This window comes from Caretta caretta, chromosome 4 (assembly GCF_965140235.1).
Source record: "Caretta caretta isolate rCarCar2 chromosome 4, rCarCar1.hap1, whole genome shotgun sequence".
NCBI classification, from domain to species: Eukaryota; Metazoa; Chordata; order Testudines; family Cheloniidae; genus Caretta; species Caretta caretta.
The window spans coordinates 68,943,776-68,960,156 of NC_134209.1; the positions used below are offsets into that span (position 1 = coordinate 68,943,776).

At 41.1% G+C, this 16,381-nt stretch overlaps 1 protein-coding gene across 2 annotated transcripts in view; it reads left to right on the forward strand.

Moving 5' to 3' along the window:
- The window catches only part of FHIP1A (FHF complex subunit HOOK interacting protein 1A), a 159,617-nt gene that overhangs the window by 102,797 nt on the left and 40,439 nt on the right, over positions 1-16,381 (forward strand). For both annotated transcript variants that reach the window (XM_048847362.2, XM_075127734.1), the window contains exons 3-4: positions 5,211-5,444; positions 7,186-7,812. In XM_048847362.2, coding sequence (XP_048703319.1) covers positions 5,340-5,444; positions 7,186-7,812 — 732 coding nt within the window. In that variant the 5' untranslated portion in view covers positions 5,211-5,339. The remainder of the gene's footprint in view (positions 1-5,210; positions 5,445-7,185; positions 7,813-16,381) is intronic.

Genomic DNA, 16,381 nt, shown 5'->3' on the forward strand with positions numbered 1-16,381 from the left:
CTGTTGTTAACCTGCAAGGCAAAATGAGGACTGGCATAGCCCATTGGAGATTGTTTGAATGACTAACACACTGGTGGTGTCAAGGAGCTGGTACCCAGACAAGCACTGGAGGCAGGGGCAGTAACCAGATGACTCACAATCCTGGGCACTCTGAGAACCACCACATTCCACAATTTAACTTTACACTGGGAAACTGGGGTATTTCCCTTGTGTAGGCAAGTTCTCAATGGACTTTGTTCAGGAATTGGGGAAAGAAATGCTCCCCACCAACGTGGGGGCTTGATGCACTGTGGCTGCACAGATACTGTCCTTTTGCCACAGGCCAGGGGCTGTAGTTGCAGCTAGGATCCATTTGTGTTCTTTCTACTGGATGGCTAGGCATATGGATTCAGTTACCTGAGAAAAAAATGTATTACCCATACTAGAGCAGCAGCCAGCAAAAGTTCATCTATACAGCTAGTAAGTCATTAGCATAGTCAGGACTCAGGGTTTTCAAGACAGGGTGATTATAAACACCTGACCCCTGCCTGCACCACTACTATTGGTAGTAATAATGCAGCTGTAGAGTTGTTGTGGGGGAAAATATACACAAACTTTCCTAGTGAAGGCAAAACTGTAATGGCAGATCCAGTGGCCATTCTCGCAATATGTTGCCCCATTCTGCATTATCTTAGGGAAGGGAAAAGTCGTGAACAAGAACTTCATAGCAAATAGATTCTTTGGAGTCCCTCTTTCTGGTTTCTGAATGGAACTGGTGAATTTCTCTTTCGGTCTTTCCATGCCTGCTGAGAATCCTAGCATTTGGGCAACCCTGTGAGAGCCTCTAATGGCCAAGTCATCAATAGAAAGCCTTCCTTTTATCAAAAAGTGTTATTAGATATGTGGACAGCCTCAAGAGAGGGACAGAAAAATTATTTGATGTCTCGTTGAAAGCAATAATACTTCCCATCAATGACAAGTATTGCAGATTTACTCAGTCCAAGTGCCCTCTGAAGATGGATGGGTAATCCCATTAGATCTGCTACATGTCAGTTTCTTTGTTTTATTCTGCGGCTCTGCACTGATGTATGATAATAGCTGTCTGCATAAAGGTGTGCATTTATTATAACCTGTAAAGTACAGACAAAATGGGATAAGTGATATACCAAGGGAATGAGCTGTGTTTATTTTATGTTTTTTTATAAGCAAACACTCAGGATGTTAGAATTTCGTGGGTAAATTGGGAGCTGCCAATGCTGCCTCTCTGATTAATGTTACTGAAAGATTTTTTTCCAGTAAAGCTGCAAAAGGCAAATATTAGTATAGTTGTACACTGCAATATGTTACACACTTATTTGGTACATGTAATATTAAAAAGCTTTTTAAATGAAACCTTTTAAACAGAAATACTTAGTACTATTGTTTCCCCTGATGTCAAGCTTTAGGGTGGTAAATATTACATGTACAAATAGCTTTTTTGGAGAAAGCCTCCATTACCTTAGTGTCTAAGTGCCTCACAATCTTAAATGTAGTTATCCTCCCAGTACTCCATTTATATAGGGAAGTATCCCATTTTGGTTTTGTAATTGTATTGTGGGGATAGTGATGTTAAGGTATCTAGATCTTTGGATAGGCATCTTTTTATTTTAAATATAAATAAAAATGAAAATTAAATTTCACAGATGGGGAACTGAGGTATAGAAAGACTTGCCCAAGTGACTTGGCCAAGATCACACAGCAAGTCTGTGGCAGGAAAGGCAATCAACCCAGGTCTCCAAGTCGAAGGCTGTCACCCTCGTCACTGGATCACCCATACTCCCCTTCAACTTCTGTGTATAAATATACATCTTAAGACATGATTTTTCCTTTGTTTTATTTTAATGTTTTTCATACTTCAGGTTATAAGATACTTTCCCCCCACTCCCCAGTTGCTTATAACATTGCCAAACTTAAACTATTTGGGATGGAATTTTACATGCTGTATGTCTGCCTCAGGCTGGCCTTTTAAAAAAAAAAAAAAAAAGTTTCATCCAGAATGATTCAGCTGTTTCTGAGAATGAGGTAAGGGAAAAATATTGTTTTGCCATGTTTAAAAAAAAGTTCTTACAACCATTTGGTTGAGAAGCTCTAGTGATTCCTTGCTTTGAAGCAAGGATTTAAAATTTGCAGGAGGCAATCTCTCTGTCCGCGATGTGCCTTCAGGGCTGGCTCCAGGCACCAGTGTTCCAAGCAGATGCTTGGGGCAGCAGTTAAAAAGGGGAAGCAGTTCCTCCGCCATGGCAGCAATTCGGCAGTATCTTCTCTGTTCTGCCCGCGGCGGCGGCAATTCGGCGGCAGCTTCTCCCCCTTGCCGGCCGCAGCAGCAATGTTTTTCATTGCTTGGGTCGGCAAAAACTGTAGAGCTGGCCCTGTGTGCCTTTCACTGTTTCTGTGAAAATCTGCCCAAATGTGGCCAAGTTATAAACCTTTGAAAAAAATCTCAGTTCAGAAGTGCACAGTAGAGATTTGTTAGATCTTCACCGCTGAACTGTGAAGATTCTCCAGTCTTACCACTTCTGGTATGAATGGACTGTGCAAGCTCCATCACCAGAACAACTGGGCATGTTCTAGCCCAGGGCTACAGGGCCTCTGCAGGGCTTGTCCTGCAATTGCAGCTCCTGGTTGCTGCAGGCTGGGATGGAACCTGCACTGTGAGAAGGGAGACTCTCTCTCTCCTGTGCTTTCCTTGACACCCAGGCAACATTGGAAGAGGAAGGTGCCTGACTTAAAAGCAAAGTTGACAATAGCTAGCATGGCAGGCAGGAGACCGGGGGAAGGACTTGGACGGTGTATGTAAGAGAATGGGACTGGAATGAGGAGACAGGAGTGGGACAGGCTGGATGGAGATGGCAGGGCAGAAGGGACTTAGGACTAAGACAATTGAATGCTGTCCTAGAGAACTGGCTTCTGTCCCTTCTTCTGCCACAGAGTTCCTGTGAGATTTAAAGTCATTTAAACCAGATTTTTCCAGCTGGTGACTAATTTATGTGCTCTTCATTTTTTGGGTGTCTGATTTGATACACTGGAATCTGATCTGCAGAAGTGATGAACACTAACTGGTGCAACTGAAGAACAAGGGAGCTGTGCTTGCACATACAGAGTGTTCTAAATGCTAAGTACTCAAAACAACCCGCATCTGGTCCTAGGCATCTCAAATTAAGTGCCCACGATTAGTGGCCTTAATATTTCTGTGCCTCAGCTGCCATCTGTAAACTGCCTCTCACCAGGTTATCATGAAAATAAATTTGTTTGTGAAGCACGATATTCTAGAGGTGAGTCCATGAGGAAATGAATATTCTCTCTTCAGTGCAGGGTTTGAATAGTATGCAGTAAATAAGGTATAGGGTCACACTTTGAACAATAAGGATATAACAAAATGTTCAATAGCTGTTCATTATGTGAGCACCGACCATCCTGTGCACTAAATGAGGCAGGCGCTCTGCAGAAAAAATATTATGTGATCATGTAATGAAAGACTGTACCATAATGCATAGGCACAAGAAGGCTGGAATTAAAGTTGCACAGGCTTACCTTCATTCTTGCATTTCCCAACTTGAGTGCTTGACTTTGCAACTTTCAAGATTTTTTAGCAGTATTTTTGTGTGTGATTTCCTAGGTTGTAAACTTTGTAAACTCCTGGAATTTTGTACTTACAATTGAGAGAGAAACTTTGTTATATGGCAGGTCTCAGATCACAAATTCTGCTTCCACTACAGAGTTCCATGAATGTAGGTAGAGCACAATAAGGGAGACGTCTACCATGGAGAGGAGAATTTTGATCTTACAAGAAATATACTAAAGAATACCTAATGTATTGTTAAAGGCCTCTGGATTATGCAACAATTGTATTCTTTAAAACCAAAAGAGATTCAGCCAAGACAACAGTCTTACAATGTGGTTTTATTAAGACAAGAGAATTTCCTGTTTTTATTTATTTTTGTATATATTATATAGTGTGTGTGTGTGTTCTACCTGTATTCATGAAACTCTACAGGGACAGTAGAATTTGATTCAATATCTGCCTCATAGTTGACAGAGAAGTGTTATCATAAGTTTACAAAGCTCTAAGATGTCTAGAGTTGGAACAGGGATTGAAGAGAAAAATAATGTTTCAGGCAGAACATCTCTATAAATAATCATGTTTAACTCCATATTCTCTGTTCTGACCTACTGTTCACAATATAATCTCACCTGTATGCATTTGTTCTCTGTTCCTACCTTCTTACAGGGATTTTCAGTTGTGATACAGGAGAGAGTTAAATTAAATGTCCAGATTTTTTTTGTGTGAAATTGAAAGCCCAGCTGGTTTGCCTGTTCTCCCCCACCCCCAAGAAAAAAATAGATGCAGAGGGGAAATGTGGAATTATGTGGTTGTCCAAGACCTTGGTGCTTGGGGGAACAGTATGTTCTCATAAGCCTCTCATAAATATCTGGGAGATGTCTGTCTTTCTGTTTCATTTTGACTCTACCCTGAAGGTGTATCACTGCTTTGATTCTGTGATATACAAGTAGTAAATAATGCATGAAAAGAAAAATCCAGTGTTTGGTCTCTATCTTATTCTCAAAGTCCTCTGAACTAATATGATACTTTAATTTATGTGACTTTGGATAACACAAGTTCTTTTCTTCTCTTCTATACTTTTATGTTCCATGTTTATGGTGTGTTTAACATTGTATCAATGAATCCTGTTATTTGTATGCAGTGTTCTACAGAGCTTTCTAAATGTACACCATTTACCTTTATTAATCAAAAAGGTCAAGTGTTCGAAAGAATGATTGTTTGTAAGGAAAAGATTATCTTAAAAAGGCCCAGAAATAACCTATAGCTTGTTTAGATGTATAGCTTGCAGAATGTCGTTAGTTACTAAGCAATACTGTACAGAGAGGAGGATGTCAGAAAGCATGTGCACACACTCACACAAAAAGTAAATGTTCATGTATACCAGATTCGAATACCCTTATTCATGTTGAATATATCACCTTACTCCACACACAATTTCACTGACTTCAACAGGGCTATTTGAGGAGTAAGGTACTACTCATTGTGACTAAAGGTATGGGAATCTAGCCTGAAGCAATTTGCTTACAAAGCATTCCACTCAGATCGAAGTCTCAAGGAAATGTATGTCAGTGTTTAACTAAGTCCTGCTTTGTCCTGCAATACAATCTGATGTGTTTTGTCATTTTTACAGATTTCTGTGAGCTGCAGAGTCAATAAAGAAATGTCCATCCTACGGTGATGCTTGCACCTCATTGACTTGACTATAGAGTTTTCAACAGAAATTGAATATGGCCTAGTAGGATTGACCTTTGGAGAATTTATGATGTCCTCCGGTATTAGTAGAAGCAAGAACCGGCAGGCTGTGAACCTGCAGGGAGTTGACCCAGAAACATGCATGATAGTGTTTAAAACGCACTGGGGACAGGTAATATAATTCAGTAATACTTGATAGTTTTATTGATTTGAAGTAGGTTGCGTTCATAGGAATCCACTCAAAGCAAAGACTGATATGGTAACATTGCACTTTCCAGAAACAAGCCCGTATTTCACAGAGTTTATTGGCTAACATTAAAACATGTTTAATAATATTATAACTCAATTTTTGAACTACAGTAGAACCTTGCTAATCCACACTGAGATAGACCTCAAATTTGCAGCAAAGAGAGAGATAATGTTGCCTAACGATCTGGTACTGGAATTGAGAGACCTAGATTCTGTTTCCAGCTCTCCCAATGACTCACTGGGGTATTACGCAGGTCACTTATCTTCTCTGTGCCATTGTTTCCCTATCTGTGTAATGGGGGGAATAATGCTTAATCACCTTTTGTGTAATGTGCTTTTAGATCTAAGGGTGAAAAGCTCTTCTGGTATTAATAATTGACTACAGATTTTCAGGTTGCATGGTGTAATTTACATATTACTGGCTTCTTCTCCTGCCGGGTGCTTTTTCAAAAAGCTGTTGTTTGTATTGTGCTGAAAAGGAAGCTGGCCTAGGGTCTTTATTGTTCCTGAAACTCTGTTGTAGGGTTTGAAGAACCACCTGGTGGCTGATCTTGTGATGACCACTAAAGCCCAGATCCTCAAAGTTATTTAGGCACCTAACTCTCATTGAAATCAATAGAGGCTTGAAATCAATGGGAGTCAAGTTCCTTTGAGGATCTTAGTGCCACTGAGATGTTAAGCTACCATCATTTTAGGAGAGCTGTCACTAACCTGTGTTGCTGTCATATGGACTGATGTGTTGCAGGAGAATCTGTAGTGATCAGCAAATTTCTGATGCCTGAGAACAATGGACCATTAGTGAGGATCTGCACTGGCATCCTGTAGTGAGGAAACTCTAATTTAAACATCTTGTAGTATTCAGCCTAGTCAAGGGAGCAAACTGAGGTGGCCTCTGCTCTGTTCTGTGTGGGAGAACAGCTCACCTCAGCTCTGCTGTCTCCCCTTGAGGAGGGAGAGAAGGCAGAAAGGGCAAGGAAGTGGTATTGTGATTTAGCCTAAAGAGCAGGGTGGAGCAGTTGCATTTATTACTTGTTCCCAATGTTGGGCTGATTACTGCAAGAGTGTGCAGGAAGCAGTTGCCACTCTGTTCTCACTTAGCACCTTGTGTGATCATATCTTATCTGAGCACCTTCTACCACTGGAAAATAGAATGCTCAAGGCCTTGCAGAGTCTGACCATTAAATTAATAAGGGTGGTATTTTCACCCATTCCTAATTACCTTACTACATCCAAATTTTAACAAATCCTGCATACCTTACTGAGGGCAATATTTTGATAACCTTTGCTCACACTGAATAGTCCCTTGCATAGGCCCATTGACTTCAGGCTTCTGTTGCACAGAGTTTGTCTGACACTGAAAGAAACTTGCCTAAGACAATAGTATATCTCCGATTTGAAGTACAGTAGAACCTGTCTAATCCACACTTTAATAAATCCCAAATTTGCAGCAGTGGGGCTACTTGTGCAGTAAGGGACTGGTCAGTGTGAGTAAAGATGTCGCAGTTTAGTCCAGAATGTGTGACAAGTGTGAAGTTTTAAAGATTGATTTTTCAGCGTGCAAAAAGTTTGAAGCATGAAAAGTAAAAGACGTGATCTCTTTTTATTCAACTATATATTTTTAAACATGTACATTGGGATGATAAATGTGCATTTGGTTTGTTTAGGTTGTAAAAATCCTAGAGAAGCATGACCCTTTGAAAAATACTCAGGCGAAATATGGGGCAATTCCACCAGATGAGGCCAGCACTGTGCAGAATTATGTGGAGCATATGCTTTTCTTATTAATTGAGGAGCAAGCAAAAGATGCTGCAATGGGGCCTATCCTTGAGTTTGTAGTCACAGAGAACATAATGGAAAAACTCTTCCTTTGGAGCTTGAGGCGGGAGTTCAACGATGAGACAAAAATTGAGCAGCTGAAGATATATGAGATGCTGGTTACTCAGTCCCATCAGCCTGTGCTGCACCACAAGCCCATCTTGAAGCCTTTGATGATGTTGCTGAGCTCTTGCTCAGGAACGGCCACACCAGCTGTGGAGTTGGAGCTGGTCATCCTGCTGAACCAACTCTGCTCTATCCTAGCCAAAGATCCTTCCATTCTGGAACTGTTTTTCCACACCAGCGAGGACCAAGGAGCTGCCAACTTTCTCATTTTTTCCCTTTTGATTCCCTTCATCCATCGGGAAGGAACAATAGGTCAGCAGGCTCGTGACGCTCTGCTCTTCATAATGTCCCTGTCAGCTGAGAACAACGTTGTTGCAAATCACATAGTAGAAAACACCTACTTTTGTCCTGTAAGTTGTTGGGTTTTGGGGTGGTTTTTTTTTTTTTTACCATAAATTTACTTTCTCTCTGTAACTTTTCACTTTTTTGCTTTTTTCTTCCACTATCCTTTTTAGGAAAGATGAATTCATTTTACTTATTCCATAATTCTAAACTATAAGGCTGGAAACCATCCTAGTCCTGTAGAAATTACAGATGCTATAGGGATGGGAGAGGAGAGAGGGGTTGGCTGGCAAGGGAAACAGTTTTCACCATTAACCACCATCTTGTTGAACAGAGGCTTCCTTTATCAAATTTGGCAGTAGGGGGCCCTGTTCTGAGACTTTTAAACCAGTATTTATGTTCAGCTTTAGAACTTGTTAGAAATCTAACTTTACAATTTAAACAATAATAAACCTGTTACTTTAAAGAGACAACCAATCAATCCTCCCGCAGCAGAATAGCTGTTTGCTAAACAAATATTAAACAAGGGTGCAAAGATGGATTTTTCTTGTTTCACTGCTTCTTTGCTTGCCTCCAAGTAAAATAAGAAATTGGGGCCTGAGATGAAATTATAGATGCTACATATGGTATTTGGGAAAGAGGGCCAAAACAGAGCTATATAGACCACCTGAAAAAAATCACCTTTTTCTGGTTTGGTATTTAATTCTTATTTACATACTATGTGGTTTGTGGTTTAGTCTGGCAATAAAAGACGAGGCACATTTTAAATGGGAAAAGAAAACCTTGTCTAGTTAGCATAGAACTGGGATTTAGCAATATTTGTTCTGGCTTTGTCAGTCACCTCTGCCACAGGCTTGCTATGTGACCTTGGGCAAGTTAACATTTTTGTCTCAGATCCCCTATGTACAATATGTCAATATAATGGTATCTGGAGTATTGAGGCTTATTTTATACATTTACAAAGCACTTGTTGATTCTTGAATGTCTATACATATAAAATGATGGGGTCTGAATTAGCTGTTACCACTCAAGAAAGAGACCTTGGAGTCACTGTGGATAGTTCTCTGAAAACATCCACTCAATGTGCAGAGGCAATCAAAAAAGCAAACAGAATGTTGGGCACCATTAAGAAAGGGATAGATAATAAGACAGAAAATGTCATATTGCCTCTATATACTTCCATGGTACGCCCACATCTTGAATACTGTGTGCACATGTGGTCGCCCCTTCTCAAAAAAGGGATTGGAATTAGAAAAGGTTCAGAAAAGGACAACAAAAATGAATATGGAATGGCTGCCATATGAGGAGAGATTAATAAGACTGGGACTATTCATCTTGGAAAAGAGATGACTAAGGGGGGGATATGATAGATGTCTGTTAAATCAAGATTGTTGTGGAGAAAGTAAATAAGGAAGTGTTATATACTCCCTCTCATAACACAAGAACTAGGGGTCACCAAATGAAATTAATAGGCAGCAGGTTTAAAACAAACGAAAGGAAGTATTTCTTCACATAATGCAGTTAATCTGTGGAATTCTTTGCCAGAGGATGTTGTGAAGGCCAAGACTATAGCAGGGCTCAAAAAAGAACTAGATAAATTCATGGAGGATAGGTCCATGAATGGCTATTAGCCAGGATGGGCAGGGATGGTGTCCCTAGCCTCTATTTGCCAGAAAATGGGAATGGGCCACTTGATGATTACCTATTCTGTTCATTCCCTCTGGGGCATTTGGCATTGGCCACTGTCGAAAGACTGGATACAGAGCTAGATAGACCTTTGGTCTGACCCAGTATGGCCGTTCTTACGTGTATAGAAGTCCAAAGTATTTTTATTCAGGATATTTTTCATTGATTACTGCTTTGCCCAGCTCCGAATCAGAGAACGGTCTGCACAACCAGAGATTATGGCCATCAGTCAGAAGCTATAAATGCAGATTTTGATTAAAAATATTGTGTCAATAACTATTTAAATTATAAATATCTTTCTCCATGTGATTTCTCCCTCCCCCCATTAATTGCTAATAAATCCTGCACTGTGGCAGCTTTCCCTGCCCCCATGGAGACAACCCTCCACAGAGCATCGGAAGGGTATGTGGGTAGGAGATTGTGTCTAGGACTCAAGTGGTCTATCACTTTCACTGCTGACCCAGTGCATGCTTGCTGGCAACATCACACATGTAAACTGCTCCAGTTCAGAGAAGCAGTAAACGGTCCATGGCAGGGCATAGTAATTGCTTGGCCTGAGCACTCCTGCAGTGAAAGAGATGTCTCCTGTGCCAGACATGCAGGAGGCAATGCATTGGCATCACACTCACACCTTCCCCATGTGCCAGCTGCCTCAGGCAAAGGCAGGCATTGGGACTGTTGATAAAAACAAAAATGACCACAAAACCTCCTTCTTTTCCTACATGAATATTCCCACATTTAGACGCAAATCCTGAATACAGCAGCTAGCCTGAATAGACAGGTTGGGACAAGGACAAGATGTCTTCCTCCCCAGCCAATGGCAGAGTTGCTCACTGGAGGCTAGTTCTTCCTAATGGCCCTTTTTTGATCAACCTTTCAACTCCATCCTGCAACCTCCTTGGTGAGGTAGTGTGGAGCAGGGCTCAGACCAAGCCTGAATTTGGTAGCAGCCTAAAAAACAGGTTTCTGTCTAACTTTTGATGATTCACTTTTACAATTCTGAACACCATACCCATACATGGCAAATAATGAAGCAGTCTGTTGCACCGAGAGGCTCTGTTTGACCTAATTTAAATAGATACTACTAAAGAATACATGAGCTTGGTTTTTCAATTGTCCTTCAGATAAATACCATTATTGAATCTACGCAATAACTTCCATAATTACATTTGCCAATTAATTTTTAAAAAAAAGTCTTATAGTATAAAAAGATAAAAGCCAACTATCTTAACCTACGAACAGTGGGGAACTGTGATTGACAAAAAGCTTTCTTAATTAAAATGATTGTCAGAGTGTGTTAGAATCAGATTTTCTGAACAGTAATGAGACTAGTCCAACTCTGTAATAAATTCTAATGCAATCTTACGGTTTATGCTTCTTGTTTCCCCTGGCAGGAATTTGCCTGCCAGTACTAAGTCTTTTTTTGTGTTGATCTTAACAGAATCCAGGGCCAAATTTTGCTCTGGAACAACTCCATAGGCATGAGTGGTGTCACTCTAGATCAGAGGTCCCCAAACCATGGGGCATGCCCCCCCTAGAGGGCTGTGGAGGAATGTTTGGGAGGGTACATCCGGGCCCTCTCTGCTCCAGTCCTGCCCCCAGCCATGTCCCCATCCCCAGCCTTGGCACAGCTCCGTTCCCAGTCCCACCCTCAGCCTCAGCTGTAGGCCGTGGCTCCATTCCCGGGCCGGGATCAAGGTGGGGGGAGAGACTGTGAGAAGAGCAGCACCTAACTGCAGGCCTGACCAAAGCCCCAGTTTATGGAGCGGGGTGGACAAGGGTAAGGGGGTTGCGACCCTCAAACATTTGCGGACCGCTGCTCTAGATTCTGAGATCAAACTTGGCCCCAGTTCCCTTCTGCTTGGGTACATACAAATAGAAAGCTTAAAAGACTTCCTTCCTGCTATTTCCTAAGAGAAGTGACACAAGCTACTTTGATTTACTCCACTTAAAACTAGACTGGACAAAGTGTTCAAGCTTAGATTATAGGGTAGAGGGATGGATTGCATGAGCCATGGCATGGTCTACTCTTCTGAGCATAGGACTAGGAGACGAGCTCCTGAGCTTCATTCCCAGCTCTTATATAGACTTCCTCTATATCTTCAGATGAATAATTTGATTTATTTGCCTCAGTTTCCTTCTCTGTGAGTTGAACTTACCACCTACTTCCCGAGATGTAGTGAGAATTAACGTTTCTAGAGGGTTTTCTGTTGTAAAAGTTCACAAATACTGAATATTTGCTAGTAGTTACAAATACTTCCATTATGTATTGGCTTTGAGAGTTCTCACAGTTTGTGGGAGGCCCACTATGAATACACAAGATATATAGACTATCACCAAATAACTCACAACCTTGTCATAATCAATCATTGTCTTATGGGCATGACAGAAGATGTGAGTCATCAAAGGGGATTGATGTATAGAGAGTGGCCTTGAGGACCACCTCATAAGGGCATTACAGCCATAGTTAACAGCATGGAAGAAACCCTGGATATGCTTGTTGGAGAAACAGACAGATAGTGTGTTGGCACTGGTGCAGCATTGTTGGAGTGAAGGGAAAGGGGAGATGTAGAAAGAGACAAAGGAAGTCTTTCCTATCTCTGTTTTTCTATGATCTTAGCATTTATGGTTCTGTCTCTACTGATTAAAAACAGAAGAAAAAAAAAACAAAAATCCATGAAATAACCCCCCAAAAGTACCTTATTTTATGTGCCCAGTTACAGAAATTAAGAAGTTCTTGCTTTTAATATTTGACATTTATCACTTTATTTTTTTCTGAATTACTTAGTGCCAAGCTTGTACATATAGCTATTAATTCCTAGCAATAGCTATGTTTAGACCTTAGCCACATGGTAAAAATCCTCAAACTGTTTTGGCTAAATAAACTGCAGAAACTGCTTCCAACATAGATTCTGCTTTTGAGAACCTTATTTAAGTAATTCCATGATGAGTTGTTTGTGAACCAAGTAAAAATGTTGTATTGCATAACAACAACTTTTTTAAACATTGTTTTTTCACAGCTTCCTGAATTCTATCTTGCCTGATAGAGTGAAAAGTATGTAAGGAATAACCTTCTCTAAGGTGTGGGGTGGTTGTGAGTTTATCACTCCTTTTTTGTGTGTAGTGAGGCATGAAGTTGAAAGTCAGTTTCATCTAGTTCCAGGAAGTGAATTTGTCTCTTAATAAGAAAAGGAGTACTTGTGGCACCTTAGAGACTAACCAATTTATTTGAGCATAAGCTTTCATGAGCTACAGCTCACTTCATCGGATGCATACTGTGGAAACTGCAGAAGACATTATATACACAGAGACCATGAAACAATACCTCCTCCCACCCCACTCTCCTGCTGGTAATAGCTTATCTAAAGTGACCACTCTCCTTCCAATGTGTATGATAATCAAGTTGGGCCATTTCCAGCACAAATCCAGGTTTTCTCACCCGCCCAGAGTTGTCTGTAATTCTGATATGTGAATGTAAGGCATTTGTCCTATGCAGAAGTAATTTTACAGGCCAGTTAAATCCTTTCTAATCTGCCCCATCCCCTGCCTTCCTTCACTTCCCTCTCTCTGCTGGAAAAAACAAAACAAAAAACCACCTCTCTGTTAGGGGGCTTATACCTTCACCCACTTACTTCCCTGGTCCTTCTCGCATGAACAGAGAGCAACAATACCCGAAGTCCAAAGGTGCAAACTATTCGATGTTTATTGGGGTGAACTTCCAGCAAGCATGATTCCAGTTTCCTTCCTTAGTGTCCCCCTTCCCAGCTCTGACACCACAGAGCCTTACACCTGTGTCCCTGTTCCCATTCCTGCCCTTAGCCAAACATGATTCCTATTTCCTTACCCCCATTCCCTGTTCCCATTTCCCCCTTTAACAAAACATGATTCCAATTCCCCCACCCCCATTCCCTGTTCCCATTTCCCCTTTTAGCAAAACATGATTCCAATTTCCTTACCCCCATTCCCTGTTCCCATTCCCCCCCACACACCCACTTCCTGATTGACTGCAGACTATACAGTAAAACTAGAGTTCTGCTTAGCTATACCTTAACCAATCATTTTCCTGAAATTTAACGAACCAATCCTAACATATTGTAACATGATTATATAACCAATTATATCCCACCACCTTAATTAGTTTACACCCAGCAAAGTTAATTATACAGCAGACAGAAACAATCACAGAACCAGACAGAGATTATACAGACAAACAATAGCAAAGTGGGAACTATAATGACAAAACAATACAGAAGTGAGGATTTCACATCCCAGCTATTGATAAGTGAGTTCTTGCCAGACAGGATGCTATCAAATTAAGTTTCCTTTTACATTTTCTAGATACTTCCTTTTCTCTGGAGGCGATAGGCACTATCAGGACAGGATTGTATTCCTAACAGCCCAATAGCACCTTCTTTCAATGTGACTAATTTGGAATGTGAGGATGTGACTGGTTGCTTCCGTTTATGGCTGCCTCTGGTGCTTAGCCAAAGGCCTTAGCATAAGAACAGGGCCTCAGACTGTCACAGTAAGAGAAGGCCCTTACACCGGCAGACAGTGATTTTGATTCTTTCTTTTATATCTCTATAACTAGCCAAGTGATAAGAATACATCTAAATTCTTAGAATGCAGGCTTTTACAGACAGGCCTGAATATCTATATCCTAACACTCTCCCAAAATTCTTCTTAGAAATAACAATATATTTTCCCCAAAACTATATTATGGTATGAACAATGCAATGTCGTCTTCTCATTTTCTTATCCAGAATCTGAACCTGTGATCACTTAATATACATCTACACAGTTTTTGTTTGTTTTTGTTTTTTTAAAGGGGTGGGAGAGGCAGTGAGTTTCAGAGCCCAGATCAGTTGACTTGGGCTCATGCTACAGGGCTAAAAATAGCAGTGTAGATGTTCAGAGTTTGACTGGAGCCTAGGCCCTGAGACCCAGCAATGAGGGAAAGTCCCAGAGCCCGGGCTTCATCCTGAACGGGAAAGCCTGTACTGATATTTTTAGCCCTGTAGCATGAGCCTGAGTCAGTTGACCTAGGCTCTGAGACTTGCTGCTGCAGGAGTTTTTTGGTTTGTTTTTGTTGTGTAGATGTGCCCTTAGTGTCAAAGGCTAAATAGATACAATTTTGTGTCTTCCTGAAGCCTTGAAGCCTTGTTCTGTGACCTTCTGGAGGAGAGGCAGAAAATAAACACCTAAAACTAACCCTGTCCTTTAGAAGGCTGCTGAGTCTCACTTGCCACAAGGGCTTCACAGAGGTTTTTCGGGTGCCCGAGGTAATATGTGAAAATGAGCCCCTCCCACCCCGCCCCCATACCCCTCCAAAATAGTTACCGTGTTTGAAAGAGTTTAAGATGAAAGAGTTTAAGAAGAGCTGAGAGGTCTTGGGGAGTTAGAGGGAACCCTGACCTGTTGAGTCATTGCTTTCCCTGTGGTGATAGGGGGGCTCTGCCCTGTGTGTGCCTGGCAGGGGGTGTTCCCACTTTCACATTTCTCTGTCTTCTAGCCCCGCTACCAGCAGGAGTGGCATTCCTGACCCTGCTTCTACCTCAAGGCTCTCGGCCTGGTGGATTCTCTTGGGCCTGGTGCAACATTTCCAGTGGTAGCAGTGGTGGGATCTGAGGCAGGCAATTTGCTCACTGAACTGTCAGTGGCAGGTAGACTATCAATTGCCTCAACTTAAACTAGTTCACAATGCCACTTGATCATGTTTGGCCACTCTGTCATTTTGGGGGCTCTGTCAAATGGGGGCTCTGGTCAAGCTGTCCCTTTTAGGCCCCCCACCCCCTTTTAACTTGTTTTTAAGTCATCCTGGTACTGAAGTATGTGATCATAAAAATAACTTGAGCTGTTGCTATAACTACTTGTACTCCAGCTTCTTAGTCTAAATCCTGACATAAAACAAAAGAAACAGTGCAGCTCAGCAAATCTAAGCATTACTTTTTCCACAGTATTTTTGTATCTGGCTTAATTATGCCAGTCTACAGAAATCTGTCTTCAAAGTTAGGTGGTTTAGGAATGGAGAGCATTCAGGGATACTACCTTTGCCCTTTAGGGTGAGCTACCAGTTGTAATAGATTTAATTAATGCATCCTCAGGACTGAAATCCCCATAAAATTAACTTTTGGGTCTCTGTTCTCTATTGTCACAAGCATTCATTTTGTAATAGATAAACCACTTGCTTTGGAGCAGGGCTCTCACCCTCTCACATTATAGGGGTCAAGTGGGTGTTTGTGGAGAGTAGGGATATTCTTGCCAAGAATCTGCTGCATGAAAGCTGAAAAGATCCCCTTGGGCTTTGGTCCTAATGACCACATTAAAGTGAGGCTCATTTTAAAAAGTAGCACAGAAACTGTACAAAATCATGAGAAAGAAGGAAAGATGGAGCTGTGGACAAGATAATGGCTGAGAACACTGTGGTTTGGTAACTTCTTATAAAATCTGTGACTTGAAACTGCTCATGACTTTAAGAAAATACAGTAACACTTTAACAGGTTTGTAATGGTGTATTTTATATTTATGGTCATAAAACTACAGTGTTATACTTTACATATAGAAGATGCTGTGCAAGTATCTTTACTCATTAACATTAGCAACAATGCCCCTAATTTCTCCAAAGAGTCTTTTCCCCTCCTCCACTTCTCCCCAGTGGTAAACAGAACCTATAACTATTAGGAGTGACCATTTTCCTTACTATATCTGGCACCATGAGTTCCAAAGCCTAAGAACAAAAGGCGCCAGATATGTGATGCCTGAATGAAGTCGTGCTTGTTGCAGATGGGATGATCCTACTTCCTATAATTCATAATGGAACTGCTCTGTATAGTCACCTATAACCATAAAATGATAGCCCTCAGTGATTCCCTCGATATTCATAGTTATGGAGTTCTGAAGACAGTGACTGGTGTTTTTCTGATGTTTCACCAGATGGTAGAGAACATTTAG